The sequence below is a fragment of the Hemiscyllium ocellatum genome, chromosome 21 (assembly GCF_020745735.1).
Source record: "Hemiscyllium ocellatum isolate sHemOce1 chromosome 21, sHemOce1.pat.X.cur, whole genome shotgun sequence".
Taxonomy (NCBI): Eukaryota; Metazoa; Chordata; class Chondrichthyes; order Orectolobiformes; family Hemiscylliidae; genus Hemiscyllium; species Hemiscyllium ocellatum.
In genome coordinates this window covers 44,393,347-44,408,451 of record NC_083421.1, presented here as the reverse complement: position 1 = coordinate 44,408,451, position 15,105 = coordinate 44,393,347, and the positions used below count along the sequence as shown (strand labels likewise).

At 40.4% G+C, this 15,105-nt stretch overlaps 1 protein-coding gene across 1 annotated transcript in view; it reads right to left on the bottom strand.

Annotated features, from left to right (window-relative positions):
* Positions 1 to 15,105, bottom strand: part of LOC132825665 (adhesion G-protein coupled receptor D2-like) — a 145,171-nt gene that overhangs the window by 90,227 nt on the left and 39,839 nt on the right. Inside the window, exons 5-7 of the mRNA XM_060841040.1 lie at positions 9,687 to 9,772; positions 3,407 to 3,688; positions 2,392 to 2,503 (exon numbers count right to left, since the gene is read on the bottom strand). Of these exons, the coding sequence (XP_060697023.1) occupies positions 2,392 to 2,503; positions 3,407 to 3,688; positions 9,687 to 9,772 (480 nt within the window). The remainder of the gene's footprint in view (positions 1 to 2,391; positions 2,504 to 3,406; positions 3,689 to 9,686; positions 9,773 to 15,105) is intronic.

Sequence of the window (15,105 nt, the reverse complement as noted above, 5' to 3'; positions counted from 1 at the left end):
ACCCATTAGACATTGTGGTAATAAATCTTCCAAAAAACTCAAGACAATTTGTACTTGGCCAAATAAAAAAATTAAGATTCGATCCAGGGCTTCCAAAACTGATTGGAATATCTGGACTGATATTACTTCTTCAGTGTACCAATTTAGTCATGGTCAAAAATCAGACAACACCAGGTTATAATCCAACAGGTTTATTTGGAAGCAGTAGCTTTCGCAGTGCTGCTCCTTCATCAGGTGGTTGTGGAGGTTAAGATCACGCTCACAGAATTTATAGCCAAAGGAGTCCAGTGTCATGGAGATGTGATACAGTAAACAATCTTAGATTAAAACTTTCATCTTTTAGAATGGGATTCGATGGTTTCTGTTCTTTGATATTTAAATCCCAAAACTGATCATGATTATTCAAGTTTTTATAGTAAAGGATATTTTGGGGTTTCAATTTAATCTTGGAGCGTTACAACTTATTTCTTTACTATTGTCTTTTCCATGCTTTATACTCTCTTAAAGATGATGGTCTATCAAGCTAGATCTTAACAAATATTCGGCTTGCTCTGTATACTCAGCAGAATCAGAACAAAGGTAGAAATTCAGCCTTATTATTGCTCATTTTTATTTAACCTTTAATTGCCTTCCTTTTAATGTATTTTTCCTTTAGTTAACTGTTCACATATATCAAGGTGAGTTATATTAATGGTTAGGAACATTCTATTTCAGTCAGTCTGGTTCAGGCTTATGCAATTCTCTCTCATTTCAAATAAATTTCTGAGAGATGAGGAACTACAGCACCAACTTCCTTCTCCTCAACTTCAGGCCACTAAATACCCCACCATTCACATTTCAGTGCTGACAAATGGGAATAGATGAGTTTAGGATATCTGGCTGGCATGGACGAGTTGAACTGAAGGGTCTGTTTCCGTGCTGTACATCTTTATGACTCTATGATGTGGAGGTGCCGGTTTTGGACTGGGTGGACAAAATTAAAACTCAGACAACACCAGGTTATCACCCAACAGGTTTATTTGGAAGTATTAGTTTTACAGCAAGGAGCTGACGAAGGAGCAGTGCTCTGAAAGCTATTGCTTCCACATAAACCTGTTGGACTATAACCTGGTGCTGTGTGATTTTTAACTCAATGACTCTCCTGAGCAAAATGTCAAGAAGCAAGACTTATAAGCAAAGAATTTCTGCTGCAAGGGAGTGAGTCTCTTCCATTGACATATTAGAGCTCCAATCTGACAGGACGCTCCAGCTCTCTGGTCCAGCTCTCACATCAGGTCACTGCAGCTTCCTGGAGAAATAAGTCTTTCTCAGTGGAGTAAGTGGGCACTGGGCACATAATGGCAATGGCCAACTTGTGACTGGAAGAAAAATCACTAAGTCAGGTTCCCAACTAACAAGGGTCCCCCATTGTTCTGACAGGGACTAAGGTGAAAAGATCATTTCTCGTAATTTTACAGTCATAGAGATATACAGCACGGAAATAGTCCCATCAGTCCAACTCGTCCATGCTGACCAGTTACCCTAATCTAATCTAGTCCCATTTGCCAGCACCCAACCCATTCACAGACCTATTCAGATGCCTTTTAAATGCTGTGGCAGTTCATTCCATACACCCACCACCCTCTGTAGGAAAATGTTGTCCCTTATGTCCCTTTTATATCTTTCCCCTTTCAACCTAAACCTATGCCCTCTCGTTCTGGACTCTCCCACCCCAGGGAAAAGACTTTCTCTATTTATCCTATTCAGGCCACTCATGATTTTGTAAACCTTTACAAAGTCACCCCTCAGTTTCTGACACTCCAGGGAAAACAGCCCCGCATATTCAACCTCTCCTTAATGCTCTGATGAGTAAAGGAAAGCATACCAAAAACCACCTTCACTAAACTATCCACCTGTGACTCCACTTTCAAGGAACTATGAACCTGCACTCCAAGGTCAATTTGTTCAGCAACACTTCCCAGGACCTTACCATTAAGTGTGTAAGTCCTGCTCTGATTTGCTTTTCCAAAATGTAGCACCATGCATTTCTCTAAATAATGCCAATAAATTTACTCTGTATCTTATTCATGGTCTTGACACCATTCTGAAAGTAGATGCTCAAAACTGTAGCTTAAATAATGACTTCTACGGATATATAATAACATTCTTGTTTTTGTACATGACGGCCCTAAAACCTGGAATGCCACGTTTATTTTTGTAAGTTTATAATCTCTCAGCTGTTTTAAAAATGTCAAGCACAAATAACTTCGCAAAGCTAACCAATGGATTTGTAAAGTAACAGGAGCATCCTTCAATGTTGCTGGTAGAATTTTATTTTGTGTGTTATATGTATTTTTTCATCTAATAGCTGAAAAAAATTTGGTCCAGGTGATTCTTGATGGTTCTACTTACTGATGTTCTTGCTTCTAATGACTATATTTTCTTGGTCAGATGAGAGCAGTTTGTTCAGATTTTGCATCAATCTGTCCACACCATAAACGACAGCCATTGGACCCTGAACAATCTAAGATCAAAGATCGTTAAGAATCAATAAAGTGTAAGGTTTTGTTTATGAAACAATGTAATATTCAAGTATCTTAAAAACACACTTCCCTGCTTTAATAATTATTTTTCCAGGAGAAAGTGAAGTCTGCAGATGCTGGAGATCAGAGCTGAAAATGTGTTGCTGGAAAAACGCAGCAGGTCAGGCAGCATCCAAGGAGCAGGAGAAGGGCTTATGCCCGAATCTCCTGCTACTTGGATGCTGCCTGACCTGCTGCGTTTTTCCAGCAACACATTTTCAGCTAATTATTTTTCCACCACTATTAGACTAGCTAAAATTCTTAGGTAAGCAGGTAAACTGTTAAACTCTTTTTTCAAACCTTGATAATGGACTTCTCTAAATATGTGAGAGTTGTGAATGAGTGGTTCACAGCAGCTCAATTTCCAATCTGCCTCCTCGTTAACAACTTCGAGCCATCCACTTTTGTCACAACAGACAGAACCATCAGTGACAATTCAATTGATTTGCAGGTCAATACATAGATAAACTGAAATGGCACGTCAATAGGCAGTATTTTTAATTGCTGATTATTGATTTTTACAAAAAATTAAACTTAACTTCTGGCCCCCAATGAGATTAATGCAGGGACAGCCTAATGAGAAACTAGCTGCTGTTTCTTACTGTGAATAAGGTTAAATCACTCCCTTTATTCAGATCTAAACTTTTTTTCAGAATTGTTTCCTAATGATACATTGAAATGTTACCAATACTGATTCTGCCAAACTTTACATTATCTAAAATGAACACTTGATCATTTTGTTGTGGTTTGAACACTGACCTGTCCTTGTGTCAAAACCAGGTTACTCTTTCAAATATTTTCCATTCCCTACTTCAAGTGATTCAATAAGAAATATGACTGATTACCTCATTAATTTCAGTCCACCTCTCTGCGTTGTGCTGATCAAGAACCTCACCAGCTATGTGGATGAAGCTTCGGCTTACATTCTCCAAAGCCTCCTGTGTGTCATTTACATGTGGCTCCACGTTGGCTATGTTTTGTAGCAAGCGTATGACACTTAGCATGTCAGCGGGTTGCAAAGTGACATTTTCTATGCTCAGAACATGTTGTACTGTCTTCAGTATAGTCTCAGCTTCAGAGATATTGGGTACAAGTTTTGCATTACTCAATGACATGTACTCAATAACCTGCGCAAAGAGAGTTTACATTAATTGAATTCATGTGAGCACCTCATTGTATTCATTTTCCCATTACTTGGGCAATTTATAAGAAGTCACAAGCTAATATCTTTATGTATAACATTAGGTTAATTTAGTCTTTATTACTATGAACATTATAGATATTATCTAATCAACCTGATCAGAGATGCTACTACACTTTTGAAGCAGGTGGAATTTTAGCCAGGCTTCCTGGCTCAGAGATAAGGACATTACCACTGTATTACAAAATCATCATGTACAACATTATATGCAAATACATTAGATTTATGACAGGGTCTAGTAGCAGATGGCAAATTGTGATAGTTTATTAATGCAATTAAAGGAACTGAACATAATGTGGAAATCCTTTCCGACAAAATGACAAGTCCGATAATTAATAATCGAAACACACCTCTACTGTCAGACAGTTTTTTTCTAATTTACTCAATAAAAACAGAAAGATCTGCGGATGCTGGAAATCAGAAACAAAATCAGAAATTGCTGGAAAGGCTCAGCCGGTCTGGCAGCATTTGTGGAGAGAAAATTAGAGTTAACATTCTAATTTTCTCTCCACAGATACTGCCAGACCTGCTGAGCTTTTCCAGCAATTTGTTTTTGTCTTTTTTATTTGTTGATGACATGTGAGTATCATTGGTGAGGCCAGCATTTACTGCCCATCTCTAATTGCCCAGAGGGTTGTTTATAGTCATCCATATTGCTCTGGGTCTGGAGTCACATGTAGGTCAGCCCAGGTAAGGATGGCAGATTTCCTTCTCTTAAGGACAGTAGTGAATCAGATGGGCTTTTCAACAATCAACAGTGTTTATTTAGTTGGTGCTTTTTAATCAAGATTTTTCTTGAATTCCACTTTCACCATCTACCATGTTGGGATTTGAACCCGTGTCCCCAGAACACAAACCCAGGTTTCTGGATTATAACCCACTGAGATGTTAAACGAGTTGCTGAAATGACCCCATCAATGGATGTCTCCATTTTGTAATTTTCACACCTTTTGTTGTAGGATGTTTTTTTCGAGGTTTTTCATTAATATGAGGCTTCTTTTGATTGAAGGATTAATTTTAGTTGTGTAAGTAAATTTTCTGATTCAGTATGTTGATGTACCCACTAGAGAAAGGCGGCATGGTGGCTCAGTAGTTAGCATTGCTGCCTCACGGTCCCAGCTTCGATTCCAGCCTTGGGCGATTGTCTGTGTGGAGTTTGCACATTCTCCCTGTGTCTGTGTGGGTTTCCTCCGAGTGCTCCAGTTCCCTCCCACAGTCCAAAGATGTGCAGGTTAGGTGAATTGGCCATGCTAAATTGCCCATAGCGTTAGGTGCATTAGTCAGAGGGAAATGGGTCTGGGTGGGTTACTTTTCGAAGGGTCGGTGTGGACTTGTTGGGCCGAAGGGCCTGTTTCCACATACTAGGGAATCTTGACCTACTCCTGGGAAATAAGGCAGAGCAGATGACTGAGGTGTCAGTGGCGGAATCACTTTGGGGCTAGTGACCATAATTCTATTAGTTTTAAAATAATGATGGAAAAGGATAGACCAGATCTAAAAGTTGAAGTTGTAAATTGGAGAAAGGCCAATTTTGACGGTATTAGGCAAAAACTTTCAAACGTTGACTGGGGGCACATGTTCGCAAGTAAAGGGTTTGCTGGAAAAGGGGAAGCCTTCAGAAATGACATAACGGGAGTCCAAAGAAAGTATATTCCTGTCAGGGTGACAGGAAAGGCTGGTAGGTATAGGGAATGCTGGATGACTAGAGAAATTGAGGGTTTGGTTAAGAAAAAGAAGGAATCGTATGTCAAGTACAGACAGATAGATCGTGTGAAGCCTGAGAAAGGTATAAAGGCAGTAGGAGTATACTTAAGAGGGATAAAGGAGGCATGAGAAAGCTTTAGCAAATAGAGTTAAGGAGAATCCAAAGGGATTTTACAAATACATTAAGGACAAAAGGGTAACTAGGGAGAGAATAGGGCACCTCAAAGATCAGAGGAGAAAGTGAGGACTGCAGATGCTGGAGGTCAGAGCTGAAAATGTGTTGCTGGAAAAGCGCAGCAGGTCAGGCAGCATCCAAAGAGCAGGAGAATCGATGTTTCAGGCATAAGCCCTTCTTCAGAATCAGCAAGGCAGCCTTTGTGTGGAGCCGCAGGAGATGGGGCAGATACTAAACGAGTATTTTGCATCAGTATTTACTGTGGAAAAGGACATGGAAGATATAGAATATAGGGAAATAGATGGTGACATCTTGAGAAATGTCCATATTACAAAGGAGGAAGTGCTGGATGTCTTGAAATGCATAAAAGTGCATAAATCCCCAGGACCTGAGCGGGTGTACCCTCGAACTCTGTGGGAAGCTAGGGAAGTGATTGTTGGGCCCCTTGCTAAGATATTGTATCGTCAATAGTCACAGGTGAGGTGCCGGAAGACTGGAGGTTGGCTAACATGGTGCCACTGTTTAAGAAATGTGGTAAGAACAAACCAAGGAACTATAGACCAATGAGCCTGACTTCAGTGGTGGGCAAGTTATTGGAGGGAATCCTGAGGGACAAGATTCACACGTACTTGGAAAGGCAAGGACTAATTAGGGATAGTCAGCATGGTTTTATGCGTGGGAGTGAGTTTTTTGAAGAAGTAACAGAGAGGATTGATGACAGCAGAGCGGTAGATGTGATCTGTATGAACTTGAGTAAGGCGTTCGACAAAGTTCCCATTGGGAGACTGGTTAGCAAGGTTAGATCGCATGAAGTACAGGGAGAACTAGCTATTTGGATACAGAACTGGCTCAAGGGTAGAAGACAGAGTGTGGTGGTGGAGGATTGTTTTTCAGACTGGAGGCCTGTGATCAGTGGAGTGCCACAAGGATCAGTGCTGGGTCCGCTACTTTTCTTCATTTATATAAGTGATTTGGATGTGAGTTTAAGAGGTATAGTTAATAAGTTTGCTGGTGACACCAAAATTAGAGGTGTAGTGGACAGCGAAGAAGATTACCTCAGATCACAACAGGATCTTGATCAGATGGGCCAATGGGCTGAGAAGTGGCAGATGGAGTTCAATTCTAAACATGAGTTACTGCATTTTGGGAAAGCAAATCTTAACAGGACTTATGCACATAATGGTCAGGTCCTAGGGAGTGTTGCTGAACAAAAGAGACCTTGGAGTGCAGGTTCATAGCTCCTTGAAAGTGGAGTCGCAGGTAGATAGAATAGTGAAGAAGGCGTTTGGTATGCTTTCCTTTAATGGTCAGAATATTGAGTACAGGAGTTAGCAGGTCATGTTGCAGCTGTACAGGACATTGGTTAGGCCACTGTTGGAATATTGCATTCAATTCTGGTCTCCTTCCTATCGGAAAGATGTTGTGAAACTTGAAAGGGTTCAGAAATGATTTACAAGGATGTTGCCAGGGTTGAAGGATTTGAGCTATAGGGAGAGGTTGAATAGGCTGGGGCTGTTTTCCCTGGAGCATCCCTGAGGGGTGACCTTATAGAGGTTTATAAAATCATGAGGGGCACAGATCGGATAAATAGGCAAAGTCTCTTTCCTGGGATGGAGGATTCAGAAGTAAAGGGCATAGGTTTAGGGTGAGAGATATAAAAGAGACCTCAGGACAACGTTTTCACACAGAAGGTGGTACGTATATGGAATGAGCTGCCAGAAGAAGTGGTGGAGGCTGGTACAATTGCAACATTTTAGAGGCATTTGGATGGGTATATGAATAGGAAGGGTTTACAGTGATATGGGCCAGGTACTGGCAGGTGGGACTAGATTGGGTCGGGATATCTGGTTGGCATGGACAGGTTGGACAGAAGGGTCTGTTTCCATGATGTACGTCTCTACGACTCTATGACTCTACTGCCTGAGGCTTGCATTAAATCAAGGTCACACTATAACAGGGATTGACACCATGAACTGATAGCGTGAATAGGGATGGAAGTTCAAACTATTTTATCAATTATGATCATAGGATATGCTTTGAAATGTATGAATAAATTGACATTGGAACAAAACTAAATGAGGATGTTGATTATTACATTTAACAACTAATAGAAACCGTGAACAGTTAAAGACAGGCTCTTTAGTGGGTGAGGATTGCCTATTCAGGTTGTGATGATGAATGTTCGATCATTGAAATGAAGTGATGAAATCAAAGCATAATGGCAATGTCACAACACAGCAACACCCTGGCCACAGAGGATTAAAGAACTCAGTTGGAGAGACTAATTTCAAGAAGCATTAATTTCAAGAAGATATGGGGAGAGAAAAGATGGAAGGGAGTCAATTGGAAACAAAAGACATCTAAACTGCGATATAACTGCCAAAGAACAGTATATCATAGGATTAGGCCCTTCAGCCCACCAAGACTGCGCCAACAAATGGCACCTTTTTAAACTTAAACTCTTCTGCTTCTGTGCAGTCCACATCCCCCTACTTCCTGTCTATTCACGTATCCACCAAGATGCCTCTTAATGATGATATCGTATCTGCTTTTACCTCCTCTGGCAACACATTCCAGGCACTTACCATCCTCGGAGTAAAAAAGCCTGTTTTCTCACATCTCCTTTAAATTTTCCCCTTTTACCTCAAGACTATCTCCCCTAGAAATTCAAATTTCTAACCTGGGAAAAAGATTCCACTATTCATTCTTTCCACACTTCTGATAATTTTGTCAGCTTCTGTCAGGATACCCCTCAGCCTCCAACATTCAAGTGAAAACAAACCAAATTTGTCCAATCTCTCTTCATAGCTAATACCCTCCAAACCAGGCAGCATCCTGGGAAACCTTTTTGCCACCCTCTCCAAAGCCTCCGCATCCTTCTGGTCGTGTGGCGACCGGAACTGTTGCTTAATAAATTATCTTAATACAGTGACAACAAGTGTTCGCTTGCCTGAAATTTATCATCTCGTCTTAAAATCTCATCCATCAGTTTCTGTAAAGTTGATGTTAAAATTATCCCCTTGGTTACAGACTTTAAGGCTGAAGCTTACCGGAAGTTATCCAAGAGAGTCAGAACGAATGATTTGAATATTGAAAAGCAATAAAAACACAGCTCATCCCTTCTCTCAAACTGTATGTTTTGCTGTGCATGGAGTGTGCTATTTTCATTACCTCACGACTTTAGGTGAAAAAATATAATTTAAAAGCTGTGTTCTTTGCTTTACGCATAAACAATGTCAGAAGATTATAGTCCAGCAGGTTTACTTGAAACCACAAGCTTTCGGAGCATTGCTCCTACGTCAAGTGAAGTTGGGGGAAGCACACAGAACCAGAACACAGAGGAACCTTGATTATTCAGCATCCTATTATCCGAATGTCAGATTATCCGGACAAGATCACAAGGTCCCAATGCTTGGCTAAACTGTGCTATGTGGCATTCGATTATCTGAACAAAATACTCCCCGCCCGTGTTGTTCGGATAATTGAATTTCCTCTGTATGTAGGTGGAGAGATAATCCAAGATGATTCCAGGTCATTAGGAGTGCCAACAGATAACTACAAATAGTGTAAGTAGAGTATCAATTGGCTGAATAACAAGTCTTTGCTGGTGATCAAAAGTGTCAAAAGATGTGAGTTAAGAGTCAACAGCTGAAAAAAAGTGGAGGGATGTCTTACGAACTGATTAATTAAGGCAGAGAGATAATTACATATAATCAAAAATAAGATGGTGCTAGAGACAAAGTGACCAGAATAACATGAGTTCACACGCACACATAAGAAAAGCTGATTTTAGAATACAACTCTGTTGCATTCTAGTGAACTTTACTCCACCATCAGCTTTGTATGAGGAGCTGTAAGTAGTGTTAGAACACAGTCACGAACTGTGTTTGAAATATATTATATGTGTTTGAAATATATTATATAATGATACCACATTTTACGCTGAATAAAGACATACTCATTTTGCAATTTGGTGAAGCAATTATCCAGAGATGACAAGGATCTTATATCAGACTGTCCTTGCAATCAATATTTTAAAAATTACCATTGTATCGTGAGAAAATGCTTCCGATTTAGTCTTGAATAAGCTCTGTGAATCTGACTGAAACTCGTTTAACTTCAAATATGCATCTACAATACAAAGACACATTATTCCAATACTAATCATTTAAATCAGAAGAATAATTTTTTCCACTGCCCCAAATTAAATATAATATTTAAATAACACAGGATGTAACATCCTCCTATTCAAAGCTCAGAAATAAATAAGTTTATAATGTACTCAAGTTTGTTTATGTAATCTTATTTGTACAGATCTGTTGAAAATAATGTTAAATTTCACAATAGTGAAATAGAGCAAATTGACTGAATAATGCACTAACTTTTCAATTCAGAGATTGAGATTTCATTTAATGACAGTTTTTTAAGTAATAAACATATGCTAACACCAGATTGTCATGACTTATGGTTTTTCTCAGTAGAAGTACAAATTATTTTAATTTTATGAATTATTAAAGATTTCGTGAATTTTAGACAGGATGCACTGAGTAATAATTTGGGTCAATGGAGCATTTATATTCTGATAACGCATCACCTTGTTTAAAATTTTCACAGGTTAAGAACCCACAATAGAATTTTTCCTTTACCGATAATGGAATTCATATTCTCTTCCTAAAAAAACTCCATGGGCATTATTTTCCCTCCTTTCCACCAATAAAAACCAGTAACTACGGCAGGATCCATACAGTGATAATTTGCTGCAGATGGTAACTCGGATGAAAAAGTCCTACCTCAAAGACCTACCGGCCACTTATAGGACCAGCAGCGCTATTGGGAGGCATGGTGGCTACTGTTGGGATTGCAAGCAATCCTGCTGCCCCAGTGCTGGAGCCCACAGGCTCACCAATGTTATGAGGATGAAAGGGGAGCACAGCAGAGGAGTTGGCCAAGAAGGTGTTGATGTCAGACCACATGTGGATAGTGCACTGATGGGGTTGGGGTTGGAAGGGGGGCTGCAGGGAAGCAGACTAGAGGCTGGTTAGCTACCCAACTTGGAAAAGGGCCCAGTGACAGACGTAAGTCCTCCCCAACAAGTTCATGTAGGATAACGTGCCAGGCTTTCCTTCACAATTCTCAACATTACTAAACTCCCTTAAAATTGAGGACAGGTGAAAAATGACGCTTTAGATGGCAATAGCACTGCAATTAGGTGAGGGTTGCTAAGCCTAACCATAAAATTTCAAATGTTCAATGAAAAGTGCAGCAACCCATGTCAGGAACAGTGCCAGGCAATCCTAAAAATGAGGTGTCAACCTAGTGAAGCTTACTCACATACAAAACTGTGGTTTGCAATATGTAGGGATAGGTAATCCCACAATCAAGGGATCAGACCCAAGTTCTGCAGTTCTGCCGCATGCAATTTTGCCTGGTGCTGAACATCAAACAACTGCTCAAAGTTTGGGAGAAGATTTGTAGCTCGGGTGCTGGTTGTTGTGGTTCTGTTCGCCGAGCTGGGAATTTGTGTTGCAGACATTTTGTCCCCTGTCTAGGTGACATCCTCAGTGCTTGGGAGCCTCCTGTGAAGCGCTTCTGTGATCTTTCCTCCGGCATTTGTAGTGGTTTGAATCTGCCGCTTCCGGTTGTCAGTTCCAGCTGTCCATTGCAGTAGTCGGTATATTGAGAGAGAGAACAGCCAGGGAATTCCTAGAGGCATGGCACTCATCCACAGATTCAATCAATAAGCACATCGACCTGGACCCAATATACCGACCACTGCAACGGACAGCTGGAACTGACAACTGGAAGTGGCAGATTCAAACCACTACAAATGCCGGAGGAAAGATCACAGAAGCACTTCACAGGAGGCTCCCAAGCACTGAGGATGTCACCTAGACAGGGGACAAAACATCTGCAACACAAATTCCCAGCTCGGCGAACAGAACCACAACATCAAACAACTAATCGAAGATGGAGGATCCACAAATATACACATCCTTATTGATGGGGGAACCCAGCACATCAATGCAAAAAATAAGACTGAAGCATTTGCAAATACATTTTGCTATATGTGCCAGGTAGATGATCCATCTTAGTTTCTTCCTGTGGTCCCCACCACCATAGTTGCCAGACATTTGATTCACTGCATGTGATATCAACAAACAGGTGAAGCCATTGGATGCAGCAATTGCTGTGGATCATGACAACATTCTAGTAATAGTACTGAGGATTTGTGCTCCAGAGCTATCCACACCCCTGTCTCTGAACCTACAAATTTTGAGGCATGCCATATCCAAATGCAGCAAGGCCTTGACAATATCCAAGGTTAAGCTGAAAATGCCAGGCAATGACCATCATCAATAAGAGAAAATTTAACATTGCCCCTTGACATTCAATACAATTAACATTGTTGAATGCCACTAACAACATCCTGGGGGTTACCATTAACCAGAACTGAACTGAACTGGCCAAATAAATACAGTGGCTTCAAGCGTAGCTCAGATGCTCGGAATACTGCAGCATGTAACTCACAAATTCTGACTTCCCAAAGCATGTCTACCATCTACAAGGCACAAATCAGAAATGTGATGGAATTCTCCCCACTTGCCTGGATCCAATGCATTCAAGAAGTTTGACATCATCCAGGACAAAGCAGCCTGCTTGATTGGCACACAACCACAAACATCCACTCCCTCCACCTCTGGTGCTTAGTAGCAGCAGTGTGTACTATCTACATGATGCTCTGCAGATATTTACTCAAGATCCTTAGGCAGCACATTCTAAACCAATGACCATTGCCATCTAGAAGGACAAGGGCAGCAGGTAGCCCTCCACAGCAGTCACCATCTAGGCTTGGAAATGTATTACAGTTCCTTTACTGTACCAGGGTAAAAATCCTGGAATTCCCTCTCTAACTAAATTATGGGTTTACCGATACACATGGACTGCAGCAGTCCAATAAATCAGCAGCTCACCACCAACTTCTTAAGAGCAAATAGAGACAGGCAATAAATGCTGGCTCAGCCAGCGATGCCCACATCCCACAAACTGAATAAAAAGGGGAAACTGCCCAGGTATGTCCTGTTCACAAAAAGCAGGATGAATTCAACCTGCTCAACTACCACCCCATCAATCTACATTCAATGATCAGCAAAATGTTGGAAGGATTGAGTTACTGTCAGCCCGAATAAAGGAATAATCTGCTCACAAATGCGCTGTTTGTGCACTGCTGCTCAGCCTCTTTACACATTACAACTTTTGCTGGAAAATGGGTGAAATGGCTGAAGTCCAGAGGCAAGGAGAGAGTGATTGCCCTTTGCCATCAGAGCAGCTTTTATATTAATACAACATCAAGGAGTCCTAATAAAACAGGAATCTATGGGGAAAACATTCCACTGGTTGAAGTCATACATAGCATGATGGAAGGTAGCTGTGGTTGTTGGAGTCAAATATCATTGCAGGTTTCTTTGTAAACTCTCAGTACGTGGGCTTCACTGGCTGGGCTAGCTGTTATTGCACATATATTTCACCACACTCCTGAATTGTGCCCTGTAGATGATGGACAGGCTTTGGGGGTCAGGAGGTCAGTTACTTGCTGCAGAATCCCTAGGCTCTGACTGGCTCTTGTAGCCACTGTATTTAAATGGTTCGTTCAGATCAGTTTCTGGTCAATAGTAAGATGTTGATAGTTGCGTTTCAGTTTTGGTAACACTATTGAAAAGTGAGGGATGATGGATGATGTTTCTTTGTTGGAGACGGTTATTGTCTGAAATTTATGTGGTATGAGCATTAGTTTCCAGTTATCAGCCCAATGGTAACCTGCAGCATGTTGACTGTGTGGGATTCAGTGATGTTGATACCATAGAATGTCAGGAGGTGATGGTTAGATTCTCTCTTGGTGGTCATGAACATTGCCTGGCATTCATGTAGCACAAATGTTTCCACAAATTCTTGTCCATCATCTACAAGACTCAATTCTGGAGTGTGATAGAATACTGTCCACATGTCTGAATGGATGTAGTGGAGCTCAGAAGCTCTGTTCCTCTTGGTGGATTTGGAAGACCGGGGTATGGCTACTGGATTTGAAGGCAGATATGATCAACTGATTGAGGGTTGGGGTTGGTGATCTCAGGATGCAAAGGGTAGGGTTAGTGGTGTGCAATGCGTGCGGATTGGTCAGATCACAAATATTGGAGGAACAATGTCCAACAATTTTACCAAATGTCTTTACTGACCTCTAATCCCATTCATTGAGAATTGTCACTTTTTTAAAAAAAATGGAAATTACAACACTCTTTGATGAGGCATAAACTGAACAGAATTCTAAACTGATTCAAAATCACACTGAAAACAGGTTCTAGTGAATCAGAAACATCAGAATAACAAAATATTTGTGATTTATTATTAATATGCAATTCAACGATGCACTCAATTTTATTGCAAAGTATTTGAAGAAACGTTTATGTTCAAGATTTTCAAATCTATACCAATAACCAACCTTTCGTCAACTGACAGAGGAAGGGCAGTAGATTCTCACAACCGAATTGGCTTTTAAATCCAGAGGCAGCATCAAACGTCTGACATTTGCCTGAAGAAATTTTCAGACCTATATTAAAACAACAAAACAGAGCTGTTGACTTAAACTTAGGAGGGTTCTGAAGGAGAGTCTAATTGAACTTGAAACATGATTTTTTTTTCTTTTTCCACTGATACTGCTACACAATTTGAGTTTCTCACCACTTTCTGTTTTTATTCCAGACCTCCAGCACTTGCAGAATTTGCTTTTGCTAAACTTAGAAAAGCAATGAAATTATTGATTATGTAACAGAAGATAGTCTCCAAGAGATTTAATGTTTCACAACTTCTCTCCAAATTAACCTTTTCACAAGCTTATGAGCTATATTTCAAGTCTAAATAAACTGCACTTCAGAGAGTATTAGCCAATGTGTGAACTGTTACATATTTGACAGTTAACTGTCAGTCACCTAAAACCTGAATAAGCCTCAATAGGTGCTGATTACTACTGAAGCTAGCCGGTGCAAGTCATCTCAGATCTATTTAAGAAAAGGACTGTTAGAAGTACATGATCAGGGAGCTTTGTGCACAAGCAGATAGGAGACAGCACATTATTCATTAGAGACAGTCAGAGTGAGTAAGCATATATCTGAGAATTTGGAGCACTTTGGGAATTCGTTGCAGAGGGGAAGTTGTGCTATTTGCTTTCTGCATTTTTTTTGGTTTATGGTTTGTAAGGACTATATTCTTTAGTAATGAAGATCATGGAATGAAAGGCTTGGAAGAAATGATATTGTTTGATATTAAGCATCTTCAAAAAAGTTTAAAGGGGTAAGTCATATAAAGGCCATCGGACCTCAAAAGGTAGTGACCTCAGGATGATGGCCAGTAACACATACTAGTACAGTATAAAGATTAGGATATAATCAGATGGATATGTGGCTGAAGGGATG